The sequence below is a fragment of the Oreochromis niloticus genome, linkage group LG7 (genome assembly GCF_001858045.2).
Source record: "Oreochromis niloticus isolate F11D_XX linkage group LG7, O_niloticus_UMD_NMBU, whole genome shotgun sequence".
NCBI classification, from domain to species: domain Eukaryota; kingdom Metazoa; phylum Chordata; class Actinopteri; order Cichliformes; family Cichlidae; genus Oreochromis; species Oreochromis niloticus.
In genome coordinates this window covers 52,911,626-52,930,505 of record NC_031972.2, presented here as the reverse complement: position 1 = coordinate 52,930,505, position 18,880 = coordinate 52,911,626, and the positions used below count along the sequence as shown (strand labels likewise).

The 18,880-nt window shown below is 38.2% G+C and overlaps 2 protein-coding genes across 5 annotated transcripts; one reads left to right on the top strand and one right to left on the bottom strand.

Annotated features, from left to right (window-relative positions):
• Positions 1 to 39: 39 nt before the first annotated feature.
• On the bottom strand, positions 40 to 10,461 carry slc28a1 (solute carrier family 28 member 1). Of its 2 annotated transcripts, XM_025909005.1 has the most exons (19): positions 10,392 to 10,461; positions 9,711 to 9,859; positions 7,154 to 7,233; positions 6,998 to 7,080; positions 6,129 to 6,220; positions 5,498 to 5,687; positions 5,259 to 5,400; positions 4,937 to 5,050; positions 4,361 to 4,435; positions 4,195 to 4,275; positions 4,016 to 4,096; positions 3,775 to 3,900; positions 2,693 to 2,823; positions 2,422 to 2,590; positions 1,678 to 1,875; positions 1,509 to 1,590; positions 1,310 to 1,408; positions 1,111 to 1,216; positions 40 to 968 (listed from the first exon to the last, which is right to left on the bottom strand). In XM_025909005.1, exons 1-19 carry the CDS (start codon positions 10,439 to 10,441, stop codon positions 848 to 850), a joined length of 2,169 nt encoding a protein of 722 aa, XP_025764790.1. In that variant the 5' UTR covers positions 10,442 to 10,461; the 3' UTR covers positions 40 to 847. The 2 variants fall into 2 exon arrangements, with proteins under 2 accessions (XP_025764790.1, XP_025764791.1); XM_025909006.1 differs by lacking the exons at positions 9,711 to 9,859; positions 10,392 to 10,461 and adding an exon at positions 7,508 to 7,666.
• On the top strand, positions 9,715 to 18,466 carry znf592 (zinc finger protein 592). 3 transcript variants are annotated; one of them, XM_025909004.1, is made up of 9 exons: positions 9,715 to 9,733; positions 10,411 to 12,650; positions 13,101 to 13,279; positions 13,378 to 13,551; positions 13,639 to 13,798; positions 14,302 to 14,565; positions 16,032 to 16,144; positions 16,236 to 16,377; positions 16,461 to 18,466. In XM_025909004.1, the coding sequence occupies exons 2-9, from the start codon at positions 10,431 to 10,433 to the stop codon at positions 16,959 to 16,961; spliced, it is 3,753 nt and encodes a 1,250-aa protein (XP_025764789.1). In that variant the 5' UTR covers positions 9,715 to 9,733; positions 10,411 to 10,430; the 3' UTR covers positions 16,962 to 18,466. The 3 variants fall into 3 exon arrangements, with proteins under 3 accessions (XP_025764789.1, XP_019217159.1, XP_005470802.1); XM_019361614.2 differs by having other exon boundaries at positions 9,732 to 9,824; XM_005470745.4 differs by lacking the exon at positions 9,715 to 9,733 and adding an exon at positions 9,837 to 10,013.
• Positions 18,467 to 18,880: the final 414 nt, after the last annotated feature.

Below are 18,880 nucleotides of genomic sequence, written 5' to 3'. Positions count from 1 at the left end.
AGATAGATAGATAGATAGATAGATAGATAGATATAATAATCCTGTTTCTCAATTTTATTGGGAAAATTTACATTAATTAAAATCCTTTGAGAATATTTATTAAAATATATATTAAAATATTTGTTTTGATTCCCAGTTTGGCTTTTATAAGACCGATTTACAATATAATACATAAAAGATAAAATCAGCTCAAAAACATTATGCATGTACTGCCGGCTTTACATTTTTACAATAAATGTGACACAAATACACAAATACACAAACTGGTATGCAAATGAGCTCCAGTGGGGAAAAAAACTAGCACTTGACTTCTGACTGATTTTCACATTGAAGAAAACACTGATCGTAATGCATGAATTTTAACAAATAAAATAAAGTAATACATTAAGAGGAACTTGATTGCCAGCACATGAATCACCACTGCTATGTGACAGTTTACTAAGAGGTTGTTTGTTTCGCTGTTTTTTTTAAAGTGGCACAGCATGGTTAATAATATACTGTAATGTTTTGGCTTTTGATGTACTAATGGCTGTGACTTCTCCTGGTAACAGCTCATATCTGTTTACAAAAGACAGTTTTTTAGAAAGGCATTTTATGTCAATCCACTCAGTTAATATTTTATTGTTTTGGTACTTTAATATGACTTTTGACAGTGTTAAACTCATCAAAGTGGATCAGGTGGCCCGCTGCCAATTTCTGTGGTGATTCACAACAACTTTGTCCGATTACAGACTGGTGAGTCAAGCAAATTGTACTTACAAACCTCACCGGAAAGCTGAACAGAGGTTGAAAATACTTTTAGAAATGTTTTGCATGTGGCTTGCATACGACTGCTATGGGTTGTTCTTTAAATACAAACATCCACATCGGGCGAGCCACAACACTGACAACATTTGGAGAGAAATATGGTGGCGTTTGCTACATTGCCCCAGAATCCTTCAAATGAGACGGTCCCGTTGTTTATGGTGCTGCAAAAAAAATAATTTTACATATAAATAAAAATAATGAGATATCACAAAGAGATACTTAATAGCCTGAGTGCATATCTGATTTCTTCCAATTAGTTTAGCCACCTGCAAGCTTCTTTTTAATGACAATGTAAATGCATACCTTTGAAAGAGCTCTTGACAGCATTCTGCAACATTTGAAAGTGTGGCATTGAAGGGTGATCCGTTAAAAACCTCCACACAGTCCAATGGAGGAACAAAGAGGATGCCTGAAAAATGAGAGTGAAAGCTGCTCTGTAAAAACTGCACAGAAAGATGCTGTGGAGATACACTGGAAACAAAACAAACTAACAGAACTTTACCTGCAATGCAAGCATTGACGAGAGATACACATGTCCCGGTGATCATGGCTCTAAACACCAGAGATGAGATGTCATTTCTTCTTGGTGGGCATATAGATGCTTGGAGAAAAGAAAACACACAGTGTTAGAGAATCCATTACTGAGAGAACACATTCTGGATCAAGGCAAAAATGTGACAATGATATGATTTAATACTCACAAAGACCTCCAATCACAATGCCCAGTGAGCTGAAATTGGCAAACCCACAAAGAGCATAAGTGGTGATGATTTCTGATCGGACCTGAAACAAGAAAAAAAAAGATTTTTCCAGCTCACATTCATACTGACAAAATTTAAAATATATTCAGAACTAAAAACATATACTCACGGATATCCACTGTCTTTCATCTCCAATAACCTCAGCAAGTCCGTCAAGCCTGTTTTGCTTCAATTTAGATAATTCCTCATATGCCACAAACTCATTGAGGAAGAGCTTTGTGCCAATTAGCTTAGCCACAACGAAACTCTCGTCGTATGTCACTCCCATCATAAAGGCCACAGGCATAAACACGTAGGAGCAAATTAACTACAAAGACAAGATAAGGTTATTTGAAATTTGTTAGACTGATATCTTAAATTCTCAGAAAAAGGAAAGCACAGTAAATCAGAATGTCAAGCAAAGTTTGTGTGCATAACGGACACAAACTTCCCTAAGATAAAACACACGGAAATACGCTGACAACTCTAACTTTATGGTTTCTTTCTCATATTCACCCCACCCAGCAAAACAAGCCAGAGATGGTTTATCTTTGTTGGGTGGGGTCGCAAACATTAATCACTATATAGGAAGTTTATGCTGTAAATTCTAACTTATCTAAATACATTTGTCAGAATAAGTAGTTGAGTATTTATTTTATACTGTCATAATACAAGTCAAAGGATATTAAAATACTACATGTCATACAGTTATGATATAATTATTTAAATGATCAAATACAAGTATTTATTATTAGATAACTTTAATTAACTGAATTTTCATCAAAATATTATAATATAAAAATATAATTCTAAAATCTAAGAAGTTTATAAAATGATCAAGATACCACATTAACTTTCTGTTGCTAAAACGTACCTGAAATGTGACATCAGGATATCCAACCATTCCTCCAAGCCATTTCAAAGCTGAATTTATGAATCCGAGGATAGCAAGAAAGGCTATAAGATTTGCTGCGATGTTAGCAACGAGCCCTATTGATGCAGATGCTCCACTGCTGACTGCTTCCAAAATGTTCTGCTCATCACTGAAATGTTAAAAATACATAAATGTAGATAAGATATTCTAAAACGAACACACACACACAAAAAAGACAACATTATGAGAAGAAATTCAATTGTGTACACACCCAGAAGCCACTTTGATGTTCTGCTTTGATTTAAAGCAACTCTCCTCTGTTTCTGGGTAAGAAAGCTTAGAGATTGCCAGAGCACACGGAGCAGCCATCACAGAGGCTGATATCAAGGAAGATGCATCAATCTGTGAAATACAATTAAATAACATGTAACTGATTAGGGTGATTACAGCAGCGATTAGCAACACTGTCGGTAATATACACTTGCATGCTTTGAATATGTTGTGACTTATTAAAACTACCCATCAACCAGACAGACACATATCACATATCAAGTCACGTAAATTGCTTTTAAGGTTCCCTTTTTCCTATATCGCAAATTGCTGGCAGCAAAAAAGCTGTTGCTAGTAAGCAAAACCTGGGTAAACACAATCACTGATATTAGTCCTCATAATCCTTTTGTAATGCTCATTCAGCTTTTTACCCAGATAGAAACCTCACGTTAGATAAGATATGGAGCCACACCTATGTCTCTACCAGCTAGCATCTTTTCCTATATAAATCTGGGTCATGATGCTTGTCAGCAGAACTACTGAAAACTATAAATTACTCTGTACTCTCAGAAACCTCAACGGCTGTTTTTCTCTCAGCTCTAAGACACAAGTGGAATGAATGAAATCTGTATTAGGTATTCAGGTCTATTTCTAAGTATTTGTTCAGTTTTGGGCCCATTTTTTCCTTTTTCTTTTTAATACTGCCATGAGGGTTTTTACTGTTTCTTTATATAAAATTGTTTGCAACTAACTTCATAGCCCCAGTCCAGACTAATCAGCTGCCTTATCACAGTTTGTGTTCCTACAGTAACCGAGGAACAGTGCTGTGCTTGTTCCCTCTCAGGAGTTTAAATAAAACAACAAAGGTCCTTGAGCCAGAAATCAGTACTGGCTATGCCCCTCACTGCAACTTTTTAAAAATCTTGTTTTTCACTCAGAGTTTAAATTGCTTTTGTTTTTTTAACTTACAGTTGAATCTTTGTCTTTTTTTGTGCACGTTACGTTTTTATTGTATACTTCTGTATGGAATAAGATACATTATGCTAGTATGAAAATAGGTTTGTATTAAAGGTTTTATCTCACCCCAAATGAGATGAATGCCCCCATAACACTGCCCGCAATTGTGGCAAATCCACCAGTCATAACAGCATGGATCTCTGATTTGGTCATATCCTTCAAATAGGGGCGAATCAGCAGCGGTGCTTCAGTCTAATGTACAAAAAACATTTAATTTTTTCTGCACTTATTCACAGGTACATGCACAAAAGTTCAAACAATGATGTTCGTAAAATAGTGTTGAATAAAATGTTGAAGCAAGAAGTACCTGCCCAACAAATATATTGCCTGCCACGCTCAAGGTCTCTGTGGAAGAGGTTCCCATTGTTATCTGCATAACCCACGAGATCTGCATGCACAAAAATCGTGGCCCTTAGTAGCAGATTATTACTACATAAGCAATAGGAGCACAGAAGCATTGAAGATGCGGCGAGCAGTGTATTTTACCTTCAAAATGAGCCACTGCATAATCCCCAAGTAGTAAAGGACAGACATCACGCTGCTAAAGAAAATAACAATTGGCAAAGCCTGAGGGGAAATCATAAAACTCGGGTTAGCAATGTTCAAGTTAAATAATTTATAATCATGGTTGAGGGTCCATTCATTTACTTACTTGAAAGGCAAAAATGTTTCCAATCAGATCGCCAAAAACGAACGATGAACCTTCTTTGGTGTAGTCGAGAAATATCTGAAATTACAATTGTAAAAGTGGAAACTCAGGATTAGATTTCATATATTATTCATTTGCTTAGTAAATGAATTCATGACATTTCTGATGCACATACCAATACATTTTATTAAGGTGAATAAGATCGCCAATTAGTAGAGATAATAGGCTGTAAAACACACTGTATATTAATTCGCAGGCCATGTGCGTGTGCGCACACTCAACCCTTGGAGGACCAAAGAGTAAGGGTGAATACTGTAATAAAGCAGGTCTAAAGATAAGCATGTGTAAATAAGTTAAAGAATATGAGTCCACACTGTTGTGTCATACAAGTAACATCTACAAGTTAAATTGAAGGTAAATAGATGATAAAAGAACTGAATGAGTCTTAATGTTACTTGGAAGTGTTATGCTGAATAGTTGTGGTGTCTAAGGTTGAGGTTAATCGCTAGTGTAAATCACCTTTTTATGAGGCATCATTATAATTTGATTGACAATGAAATGCCCATCCTCATATAATACCTGCACTTGTTTTCCAAGCCAGTCGAAAGCTATAAATCCAGGCTCCGTTCGTATAATAAAAAGGCCAAGGCAGAACTGTATCCCGAGACCCCAAAACACAGGCCTCCATGATACCTAAAACAAAATGTGAAAAAAAGAAATGCTTTGGCCATTAGAAATATAAAGAAGTCTTCATAAAATTCAGTATTATTCCAAGGAAGCAATTCAACTAAATTGTAAGATGATACGGGGACAGATCAGAGATAATCTGAGATATGACGCCCAAAAATGTTTCGAAACAGATGTCATCACAGTAAAGGCTGTGACTCAGTGGAAAACTAACCATTGTCCTGTGTGCTGAGAAGAGGAATATAAGCACGATGAACATGCAAACTCCGCCAAATGAGATAAGCTGGGTAGGACGCTTGCTTGTGTCTATAGCGAGCCACACCACAAGCAAGACCACAACCACCAAAATGAAAACCCTGGAAAACACATTAAAGCCACACATCATGACTTAATAGTCACAAGGAGTTCTTTCACAAAGAGCCAGTTCTTTCACCAAACTTTAAATTCATTCACCATTTTATCCATTTCAAGTTTGATTTAAACCATCTGACGCCGGGCTTGAAAAAGCGACTGATGCTTTTCCCCTTGTACTTCTTCAAAAGTTCCAGTGATACAGCAGCAACAGCCAAACAGGTCAGGACTACAAGGGCAGTGGCCCTCTTGAAATCCAGTACACATGCCGCAATGAAGTACGCCACATAACCTACAGAAGAGAAAAGCAATTCATCATGATCACTGTCTATACTGTAATTAGTTTACTCAAAGAAAAGTCACAAACCTTGCCTGTGTAAAGGATACCATGCAGAACCCTGCTGTACATATCTATATACCATTGTAGATACCTATATACTATTCATAACACTGCCATTTCCCACGCACATTGTATACTTCATATAGAGCAAGTAGTAATCAATCCCTTATTTATTCCATAATGTATACCAACATCTTTGACCACTGTATATATGAATATAAATGTGCTGTACAGGTTGTTATTGTATGTTTGTTTATTTGGGTAAATAGAGTGAGAGCAAAAAAAAGAAAACGAAGCCCCATTCTTTGCACATGTACATATACTTGGTCAATAAAGCTGATTCAGATTCTGATGCATATCTGCTGAATAAACTGATGTTTCATAAATTATTACCTGCTCCGAGTACACCCAGGACAATGTATTTGAAGAGTTTTGAATGAGCCTTGATGTAATTCTCTGTGGCATTAATTGGTCCGGAAACTTTGCTGAAGTACAGAAAAAAAAAATCAAAAATCAGAAGTAAAGTCAAAAACAATCGTTCACTGCAATACTTTTGAGTAACTAGAATCATATTTCAACTTATTTTCAAGTTGTGTATACAGTATATTGACAAAAGTACTAGGTCAGCTACACGCTACACCTACAGGAGCTGCTTGACCTATGGAAACCCAGGCCATGAAGTTCTCTGCACACAGTTCTTGTGCTGATGTTAATGCCAGAGGAGCTGTGCAGTTACTGAGTGGTGCTGGCAACCTTTAGAGCTCTTGGTTACCCCACTCAGTAAACTCCTAAAAACCTTCGGTGTGCAATAAATACTTTCAGAGGAAATTTCACAAACGGACTTGTTGCAACTGTGGCCTTGTGTTCCAGTACTAGGCTCAAACTCAGTGAACTCTTTAAAATTGTCTTCAACTGATGTTTTTAAAGGCAGAATGCACGAACAGGTGTTTATTTCAACAACTTTAGCAACGGCAATGAGACTGAAAACACCTGAATTCAAAGATTAAGCAGTGTGGCGCCTATACTTTTGTCCACACAGGTTATTTCATACAACATCAAATAAATCTTAGCCATATCTTGGATTAAAAGAATCTTATCCATTACAGATTTTGTTTTATATGTGTGTAAAGTATACACACAAACTGTTGAGTAAATAAATACAGTACAGAGGCATAAGGCACATGCTATAAAAACTGACATACTTACTCACAATAAAACTGTAGGACTAGTTCTATAAACAGAAACAACTTGAACTGACACACCTTAGGTATGATCCCAGTTCCAATCTTTTTTTAGGCTTTTTGGCCTCACTTTTTATGCTGTTGTAGTCATTAATGTCGTCCTCCTAGGAAAATACAGGTAATTTATTAAAAACATGTTTCATTTGAAAGTAAAACACAGGACAACATAACACATACCTGTATTTCATAAGCATGGTTGTCCACTCCGTTTCCATTGTTCTGGCTTATCTTTTCAAGGTGGACATCGTATTGGTCCGCTGAAAAACAGGATCATTATTCACTTCTATGCAGCTGCCTGTGGGAAAGCAGCTGCAACTTGAACAAGCAGGAGCAGGAACAATAAGTGACAAATCAAATCTCGACTTTCTGGTTTTTTTGCCTTTTGCTCTGTGAGATACAGAAAACTTAACATATGTCCACATAATCCTGAAATCTTACGTGAATCTATATGAAAATTGTTCCACAAAAATACAAATTCACAACTGCAGAACAAACAGCTTAATTCAAGGAAAAGCAGAGTTAATGGCTTACTCATTGTGCGTCCTCCTAGACCCAGCTGTCAAATGCTGTGCTGTAAAATACACTGGAGGGAAACACACTCTGCCCTCAATGAAACATCTTATCATTAATTAACAGACACGTAGCGTACTGCTCCGATCTCTCAGGAAGTACACAACGGAGATGCTTGTGTCATTCAGGAGGAATGATTTAATGCACCTTATGAAGCAATACTTTTGAGACGTGAAGCTGACCATGTTTTGCATTTCCTAAATTGCTGGAACGACGGAAGATGAGTCTTGAATTGACTCTTAAGAGGCAATTCCTAAGAAACACAGTAGGTCAGTCATGACTTTATCATAGGAGGTTGTTAGTCGTAAAAAACTCATATTTGTAAAATTGGCTATCTGAAAATACATTTGTCACAAGCTTCTGAATAATCAACATGATTAATAACAGAAAGGAGCCCTTATATCACAAACAGAATAAGTCTATAGTTATATTACTGTAGCCTACCTTAAAAATAAAGCTCAATATGTGGCTGATAACCCTTCAAAAATAGCATAACTCTCAAAAAGTGAACACTTTACATTTGACTGCAACTATTTTATCCTTGAAAGGCTTTGATATAAGACACATTTTGGTAAGTCAGCGTCAGCAGTGTCAAGTTAACTTGTATTAAATCTTTTTTCTTTCTTTTTTTATGATTATTTTGAAGAGTAAGCACACTGAGTACTTCAGAATCAGAGAGCCTCGAAATCAGCTGCAGCTGTTATCTGGTCAATTAAGTATATTGCAGCGCAACCCGTACTTTACTTTCATGGTGATGATTCACGATTGGGTGTAATGGCAGCTGTTTGTTCCGCTTTCACCTGGTTAAATATAATCTTGTCTAACACATAAAAATTTACGATTCCTTTGAAATACAGTTAGTGCATGCTTGGTGACACTCAGTGGGGACTCAGTCTGTCTGGAGGAAGTGATAAAGAATAATTAATATTTAAAAGTGCAGACCATTTGCCTTCAGTTAGAAAGCTTGGCACCCTGAAATCCATTAACAGATATCAATGATCAGTAACAGATTTTGTGACGCAACATTAAATACACTGAATCAGCAGCCCGAGGAGTTGTTTTTATGTTAATTTCCCCAGCAAGCTCAGATTGGCAGTCGAATAGGAATAATGTATCATTAATTCAATAAGAAGCCCTCTACTTTATCCAGCGTTAAACGGAGTTTGATAAGTCTGTCAATTTATATTTAAGTATCTATGATTTTTTTTTAATTCACAAACCAGCAAAATAAGTTTGTTTAATCTCTTACATATCCGTGCATACAATCAATAGTATGTTACTTCTATTACGTTTACACTAAATAAAGCCTTTATTTATTTATTGTTAGCTGATGACTAAGTGCATGCGCCTGTAAATTTAATGTGAACTGCTGTCACTTCTGGAAACCTTGACTAGCGGGAAGGAAGCTGTGGAGCTTTAATAACCCTCAGTTATGTCTTACAGGACGTTTATATAGCTTCTTCACTAGAATAATGGCAGTTTCCCAAATCAGAGGCTGCTGAGGCCATGGATCTTTAGAGAATATCACCCTCCTCACCAAATTATCACCTTAATTACAGCCAAAAACCCATTATTACTTAAATGGCCCATAAAGTGTTAATACCACTGACATATTGGGATGACTTCCAGGTTACAGCATGATTTGTGACATTTCACAGCATGGATCTAATGAACACTTTAACAATTAACTGGAAGCCAAATTAACTTGGTAATTGGTGGTTATAGTGATGTTTATATATTTCTGATAGGATTAGTTTTATGTCTATGAATAGCTGTATACAGATATCACGGTTTATAAAACCGTAATTTAAAGGTATTTTGATCATGTATAGTATTTTGCACATCACCTGAAGCTGACAGATTTTTGCCAGGCAGACGTGTCTGATGAAAGGCACTGTTTTTGCATTTTGGGTCGTTTGGAGCTTGAATTTTTTTTAAAATTCACCCAAATTAGGAGAACAAGACTATATTTCTGTGTTTACTTTTCATTAACCAAAGACAAGAGCTTTAGGAAATTCGAAACAAGCTTTCCGACACCTATAATAATGTTAATTTTTTGGAATTTGCAATATTATTAGTGTTTAGTGCCTCATTATACATTCACCCGGACTCAAGGTTTTTATTTGCATTAAATTTTAATACTGTTAGCATTACCCAACCTTACCGAACACCGAAGCTTCGTCGTTTGTGAGTTGCAACTCCGTCCTGAACCTGAATAAATATTTTAGTGGACCTTTAGTACTGTCGTTGAAAGCAGTCACTCCCGCCGCAACCTCAGGTCTGTAAGACAGCGCCGAGGGTTTGAATTTCCCACTGAGGAAAAGGAAAACGAAGTTAACGTTAGTAGCTTGTAGCCTAGCTATGAAACCTTAAAACAGCCTAGCTTAGCTTGCGAATATTTAGTGCAGACAGTTAAATGGCTGAGTAGGTAGTTTACTAGAGCTGTTTAACACACTCGGATCAAATGGTGAGCACCCTGTGTATCATTACGTGACGACTTTACTCGTTTGGCTGAATTATTTACGCTGTAGCATGTTGCTAAGATATGGGCTAACTCGCTAGCTTAGCTCCATTATACAGCTAACTTGGTAGCTGGCTCCTATGTGCATCTCTCATATAATTTGTCCACTGAGTGGGTTTCAAGTCTGTGCTATCTGTTAAATCGCTTGTGTTGTGCGTGTTTTATTACATATTTAGCATTAGCGCTGCAGATGTTGCCCACGTTTAGCTTGCTAGCTAAAGCTAGCGTTGACATATGACGCGTCCCATTTGCTAAGTATTTACTCGTCAGTTTATAAAACAGTTTTTTGTTTTAGTTTTTTTATTTTAACAGTACTTTAGTCACCGTTGCGTCTTTTCTGTAGGTTTGTGAGACTGTACGGCCATGGGTGACATGAAGACCCCAGATTTTGATGATCTCCTGGCAGCTTTTGACATCCCAGATGCCACTGGATTGGATGCCAAAGAGCCCATCCAGGGGAGTCATGAGGAAGCAGAAAGTCAGCTGAAACACACAGAGATGTGTCTGGATGACAGCTTACTGACTAACCAAGCTATACCACCCTCAGATGTCCCAGCTGTAAGTGTTATTGTGAAAAATACAAGTCGGCAGGAGTTACTTGAAGAATTTGGTGATAGACTTCACTCGGGACCAACATTGCAAAATGGATTTAGGGGACAAGACACTTCTGTGACCTCTGCTGAGACAACTAATACCAGCTTCTCCAAATCATTTGTGTCCACGTTGAATGGGAGGGCTTCAAGTGAGCTTTCTGGAAAGCTACCTATACCTGATGAGGCACCATTATTTCCTCAGGCGCTTTCACGTTTAAGTCCAGTCTCCAGTCCTGAGCATGAAAACACCGAGTCAAGCAGGGACGAAATACTTACAAACGAAGACAGACTCTGTTTCCCAAAAGCTTCGGTTTTAGACACTTCAGTCTGTCACAATCCCCCAAAAATTGACCTTAGCATGTTTGATAACTCTTCCAAGGACTCTAACAATTACGAAAGCATACAGAGGATTAAAGGAGCAGAAAGTAGTAGAAGCGAGGAGCCTTCTGACATCTGTGGTAGTAGTGACGCAGAGAAAACACCTGGACTACACAGTGAATTTCCTCCACAATTAGGAAAACAGAACTTTACTGAAACCAACTGCAATTCAGGAGCCCCGGTGACTGTTTCCATCCCTTATCCACATGTCAAGTCACAGACATGTAAATTATCCTCTTGTCTTGATGCTCTGGTGGCTCTGAATGCTAGAAAAGATCCCAATGAGCAGATAGATCACAGAGAATACCCATCTGTTCAAAGTGACTGCATGAAAGCTAGCCCCAAGGTCCCCATATCCCCACGAAGCCCCAGAAGTCCACTTGAAGCAGTAAAACGATTAAGGAAACCACCCGATAGCCCTGTGAGTATCTGCAGTGACAGTAGTGGCAAAGCGTCCCCTGCAGTGGTATCTGGTTCACCTCCAGCCATACCTAAGGTCAGGATTAAGACCATTAAAACCACATCTGGGCAGATCAAGCGTACCGTCACCAGTGTGCTCCCAGATTCAGAAAATGACGAAGTGCATTCTGCCTACGAATCCTCTCCATCGCAGAGTATGATTAGTGATGATTCATACTGTAATGCATCTCCACATCAGTCTCAAGCTCCTGATGCTGTTGTTGGGGTGCCAAGTAAAGGTAATGTAGCCAATACAGCTTCGGCAAAAGTTTCAAACAGGAAGTCTGAGGAAAACCCCCGGAGGTCAGGTGTAATGCGCTCTGCACCAGTAGTCCGTAATACTAAAGTCAAAAGATCTGCCGCACATCAAGTGCACAAACCAAAGAGAGTATCAGCCACTACAGGCCATGGAACTACCACAAACTTCCTTCCAAAAGCAATGCACTTAGCTAGTCTAAACCTTGTCCCTCACAGCGTTGCTGCTTCAGTAGCTGCACGAACCACCTCCTATCAACAAAGTCAACACACACTCTCCTCCACAGTGTACAGTACTGTCCCATTAGTGCATCAGGTCAAAACAGCCAATTCTTATCCCCGCATGTCTAATCCGAACCCATCTGCAGGAACTTTAAACAGACTGTTGAACAGTGCCAACCCTGTGCCTACATATGTGCCAAACTTGAACCCACCTCCGGGGACCAATATCAACCTTCCACCACATGGATACTGCTGCCTCGAGTGTGGGGACTCCTTTGGGGTGGAGAAGAGCCTCGCATTTCATTACAGTAGGAGGAGTGTCCACATTGAAGTAGGATGTACACACTGCGCAAAGACTTTGGTGTTTTTTAACAAGTGTGCCTTGTTGGCTCATGCAAGGGAACACAAGAACAGTGGGACAGTGATGCAGTGCACACAGCTCAATTTGAAGCCCATAGCAGAAGAAAAAATGTTTGTACCCATGAGTAGTGAACTGGTTACTGTGGGCACTTACACCTCGCCATTAGTCTTGCCTAAAAGTGAGCCTGTCCTGCCCTTGTATCCGGAAAGCATCATCCGCCATCGACTCCGCTGTTTGGAGTGTAACAAGCAGTTGCCTGACTACAAAGCACTCGCAGGCCATTACCAGAAGCTGTCAGAAGATACAGAAGAACTGGTGAGTAGCTAATTGACATATTCAAGTATAAGGGTGACAACAAATCACTTGAGAAGACCACCTTGCAATTTAGCAAATATCTAAGCCTATTAGTGCTTACTCTTAAATGTTTTTAATCTGTAAAAGTCGCTCAAATCAAAGTAGAAAAGTGCGCTTCAGGGCATAGATTTATCATAATGAAGCAACATGATGCCTGGTGCCACTTTTTAGATAATTTATCTGATCTGTTTCTGATTGATTACTGAGGTACAGATGAGTAAGCTGATTCTAGCTATAGAGAGAATACTGCTTTGTATAATTACCTACTTAATTTTAGCTGTTAATTGGATTGTTTTCTATAAAAACAAATGTATTTTCTCTATCACCAGATTTGTTTTGTTAATGGCACCACTGTTTGTTTGTTTTCCACTTAAAACTGTCTTTTTGTTCTGTTCTGTTGTGAAATACCAGATCTGTAAAGTTTGCTCAATGCTGCTGCCCAACAAGTGCAGCTTCAGAGCTCACCTACGCATTCATGCACATAAGTCCCCTTACTGCTGCCCTGAGTGTGGTGCCCTGTGTCGTTCTGCAGACATCCAAAAGCACGTCAGGGAAAACTGCCTGCACTATGCTCGCAAGGCTTGGTACAAGTGAGTAACTTGGCAAGAAATGCAGGGTTTTTAAAAAAAAACAAAACAAAAAACCCACAGTGCACTGTTGCAACAATTATGTTTTCCTTTTCTTCCAGATGTCTTCACTGTGATATGGTTTTCCGGACCCTTCAAGGGCAAAAGACTCACATCGAAGAAAAACACTGTGAGGTCTTGTGCAAGTGCTCCATCTGCCCGGTTGCATTCAAGACCTCCGACAGCTGTGAACTGCATTTGAAAAATAAACACAGTACTAGCAAAACAACTCCAGAGTAAGTTAACATCTCATGACCTGACTGTTGAAAACTGTGGGCTTCTCTTCATAGGCTGCTTTAACAGTTTTTGCTTTCTTTTTGCAGGTTAATCTTAAAGTGTTCCTGTGAGAAAATGTTCAAGAAAAAGCAGCTACTGTTTCAGCATTTCTATCAGAATGCCAGCAAGCGTGTTACGTCTGTATTCAAGTGTCCAGAATGCAACTCAGTCTTTCCACAAAAGCTGCTGTTAATGCAGCACTTCAAGGTTAGAATTAAATATATGCATTTTATTAAGATGATTTACATGTTTATCATTTTTACCTCTCAGACATAAAAAGTGGTTAGGCAGAACTGGTGAGGTATAGCACTGGTGGTTGTCAGTATTTTTTAATATATTCCCTGCAAGTTATCCTTTAGGAGTTTAGGATGCCTATAGTTTATGTGTGGCCACACTTTTTTTTTTTTTATCTAAAATGATTTGTGCTAAAGTTGTTAGACATCTGAAAAAAAGGTTCCTTAGTCCATGGAAGAGTTATAAAATGCATCCAGTAAAAGTAAGGTGCTGTGTCCTATCGTGTTTACTTTTTTTTTTTTTTTTTAAATTTAAAACCATACACCTGATAAAGATCGATCAACACAGGAAATCATTAACTTATGCTCCAGCAGTAGTGTTCTTTTTGTTAAAACACCAGCAAAGAAACAGTTCAATGTTACTGCGTAAATAACTTTGAGCATGATAATGTGAATTTTGTGTTTCCTGTTCTGCAGGGTGTGCATGTAGGAAACACAAGTGAAGAGACAGAGAAGAAAAAAGAAACTAAGCAGACTGACTTGCGCCAGGAGTCTCAGTCTACCCAAAAACAGAAGAGTCACTACCCTGTTAAACAAACAGGTGCTACTAGAGAGAAGTCGGAGCAAGATGGCAAAATCCCAAATCGTGTGAAACCCGCTGGCTGGACATGTAACGAGTGCCTGCAGCAGTTCACTGAGCGAGATGCCTACGTTTCCCATTTGAAGACCAAACACGGAAAGGTAAGGGTGCTCTGAGCCCGCACTGATGTCTGCTGATGCAAAACATTACTGAGAGTTGCGCTCTTATGTCTTGAGTTGGTGTCTTAAAATCTTGACAAATATACCGACAGTATGCCACAGAAGACTGCTCAGACAGCAACATCAGTAAATCATGTAAAGCCTTGTCTGGTTTCCTGTATTAGGACTGTGGTACCTAGGTTATGATCCCTTGAATTTGCATTTTTCCATATAAACACAATTTTTTTTTTTTTTTTTTTTTTTTTTTTTTTAAGAATGTAAAATCTTGTGTTTTGAATTGAAACTGGGTCATGTAGAATATACAGTATTACTTTGGAGCAGCTTGCCGATTACCACCACCATCCTCTTTTTTTTTTTTCTTTTTCTTCCCACGCCCTCTGCTTTCTCCAGGATACACAGTGAGTTTTTAGACTCATTGGGCCTCATTCACACTGAGTAGAAATCTTCTTACCCTGCTCCCAAATGAGTACAAATGCAAAATTACTCCTTAAAGCATACACACTGTTCTGTTTTGTTTATTTTCTTATTACTATACTGCTTTACATGTTTTACCATACTGTTATACATATTACTATGCCACATGTTTAGCTCGAGATGGATCACGGAGAAAACTGTAGAGCCTGCATCACTACACCAAAATAGCACAGAATTTCCAGCTCAAGAAACTGAAACAATAGCATTCTCAAAGTTCTCGAAGCAAACACTTTTTCCCAGGTTTTTTTTTGTTAGAATGATTAAAAGAAGATTATAAAAATAACAGAAGTGATGAGAGTCCCCTGTGCTGTAAACTGTGACTCAAGTTAAATAAAAAAAAAAAAAAGAAGGGGTGGGTGAGGGGTGACATCAGAATCATGGAAAAAAACAAACATAATAAATAGGGAACTAGTTGGATAACAAAGATTACACAATCTGTCATCCAAAGATGAGACACTCACTGCACTTACTCTCATTATCATTTATTTATAGAACATTATTTATTCTTTGAACATTTTGTTTGTATCTTTGTATGCTGATTTATTCTGGATTAGTCTGTGAAACATTTGACTGTATTGTCTAAGCACAGACTTATGCATTACATGCTGATAAATGTAAATGAGGTTTATTATGAACATATTTTCTTTTTGTGCGTAATGAAAATAAAATAATTGAACCAGTAAAGAAACACTTAGTTGAGTACGTGTTTGGGAAATACTATTAGTTGGACCAGTAGAATTTTACAGCTGTGAGTAGCCAACGAGCAGTAGGGCTGAAATGAGTCCTGCACCTCAAGGTTAGAGTTTTTAGGTCAACCAGTATAAGCAAGATGCATTTTTATTCTGGTTTGAATTCCCAGTTAGATCCAAAATTGTTTGTTTCAGCACTCATGCTTAAATAATTCAGTTAAGCTCATCTTGTTATTCCTCAAATTATTCATTCATTCATTTATTTATTTATTTTGTTGTCAACAGTCCGTGAAGAAGTATCCATGTCGACACTGTGTGTTGTCTTTCAACACTGCAATCAGTCTGAGACGACACATTCGCAATGACCATGATGGCAAAAAGAGGACTTATACCTGTTGGTAAGATTTTGAAAATGTAAAAAATAATAATAATAATACTAACTTTGGCCACAAAACAGTTTTTAATTGTTGCTCGATCACTGTTTGTTAGGTATTGCACGGACAAGAAGACAATTTTCACGACAAGTGTGATGTTGAAGAACCACATCAGCCTTATGCATGGAATAAAAAATCCTGATCTTAGCCAAATGCCAAAAATGCCCCTCCAAGTAGACAAAAATGCTTTGGACAAGGTAGCAATTTATTATTTCTCAACACAAACATAAATGCTTCCAATCTGCTCACCAGTCTAAACTGCATAACTTGTGATTTCCAGAGGCTTGTATCAGCGACACCTGATGTGGGCACGCAGATGGAGATTCAGGATCCTGCAGGTAGTCTCGAGGCTCCTTCCGCTAAGCGTCTGAAAACTCAGTTCCGCTGTTCGAAGTGTGGCTTCGTTACAGACAACAGCACAGAGTTCCAGCAGCATATACCTCAGCATAAAACCGATGAGAACACTCCTCAGTGCCTTCACTGTGGCCTGTGTTTCACGTCTGTGCTGTCTCTCAATAGACATCTTTTCATCGTACACAAAGTCAAAGATCCAGAGGAAGAGGAGAAAAAAGAAGAGGGAGATGTTAATGAGAAGGAGCAGGATAATCAGCCGGCTGGATCAGCAGAATCTGATGAGGAAAACGATTTGTTTTACCAGCTAAACAAATCTGATCCCTCCCAGGCCGGAGAGCCAGAAAGTCCGCACTGCTCCAAGAGCACAGACTGTAACTTAAATCCGAGCACTCACTCTCCGACACAAGCAGTCTCTCTCCAGCAGTGAGAGCCACCTCAGCTCCTGTTTAAAGCTGCTTAATATCGTCAGTTTTCATGTGAAAGTCATAAGGGATGCTCGATGTTTTTAGGCAGGTGGTACAAAGATGTAATGCCTTTAAATTGGGCAACCTATTTAGAGGCAGTGCAGTATATTCTAGCAGATACATATATTTAATACAGAACAAATATTTTCATATTATTTTTTTCTTTTTTAATTTAACCTTGTATGTTGGTAATATATTAATCTTGCCTTTCACATATAACTGCACTCATCATTCATACTACGGTTAAACATTTCCCCCTTCTTCTTTTTTTTCTTTTCTTTTTTTGTCAAAATTTTTTGCTTAACGTTTTCCATCCACCCTGGCGGGAGACTCAGGAATGTGTGTTTGTTTTACGGCCTGGTATTGATTATTGTAACAGTGTATTGGTGGAGTTTCAGGTATTGTTTCAAATTATTTAATGCCTCACACTAAATCCTGAATGATTCAGGCTGCTTTTTTAATATTAGTAGGGTTTTATTTTTTACGAAACACAGTATAGTTCATTGCTCATGTAAAAGCAGTAATTACGACTTCATGGTTTGGCCTTTTAAAAAAAAAAAAAAAATCATACTGACTGTTTTGGGGGTTTTCTTTCACGTTTTTGGGAGAAACGGAGGTATTACATGTGTTCTGCAGCAGTATTGCAGTATTGAAAATACCTCAAATTGCCAGAAGTGTGTTGTGGTTTTTTTTGTGGTTTTTTTCCAGCAAGTGAACGGTCAATGTTACGTCAAATCAGGGTACATTGTTGTGAATGATCCAGAGAAGGTGTGAGAGTGAAATTCATCAGCATATCAGAGTTAATGTTTTATGAATCAGCACCTGGGAACATGAATGGGAATGCAGTGACTTAAAATAAAAAAATATCTTAGATTAGCACCTGGCAAAAGAGGGGTACTTTTTGGTTGCAGGCTCTATGTGAAGCGACACCTCGTTTTGTATTGACTACGTGACAGTTCCTACCTCCATGGTAAATGGCAGTGATTGTTAAACGTCGAAAGGCTTTGAGAAGTTGCAGTTAATCTCAGTGCAATGTAAAAAAAAAATTAGTTTTAAAAATGTATTATCCCACATTAATAAATTTTATAAATTATTTTGGGAATGACATTAAGTCTTTTTATGGTCATATTGACTCAACTGACAAGTGAACTTTTCTATGAAAGTGCTGTGTGAGCTCTTTGATTCTCTGTAAGCCCTCGAATCACCACACTGCAGCTGCTTACCTGCAGGGGCTGAGAGGAATTACTTGTTCACTGTTTGTCTTTTTGTAATGCTTGTTGAAAGATATTTGTACTTTTTGATACTGTGTACAGTGAGGACTTGGTTAGGAATTTGTGTACCTACAGTAGCCAATTAAACTTGGATTTGCAGCATTTCTTAAGCCATTACATCTGTTCAGCATGCAGTGGCCCACGTGCCTTGCTGTTACATTAAAGTACTTACAAATAAATTGGTGCATTTAATTACAGATCTGCTCCATCTTGTCTTTCATTACAGACCTGCTGGGTTGAAAGAATGTAATGTAATCGGGGTGTGATAATCAGTAGTTTTGCGACAAGGTCACGTGCTTAAAAGCGTCATAGCAAGTCAGAAAGGCACAAAGCACTCTAATGTGCATCATGCATCCAATAAGCAACAACCACAGATGGATGACTTCATCCCATTAGAATATTAAGCCGATCCTGTCTCAGTATAACTGCCTGTACCCAAAGTAACAGAAGAGATTTTTTTTTTAATTGACCAGCTCCAAATTAATTGGAAGCACATCTCAGAAATGAAAGGCACTGTGACAAAGATCTGCAGGGGAGGACTCCTGTCTTCTTTCATCCTTATCTCATACATTGCTTTGACAACTTCAATGACTCTTGATTTGACTGAGCTG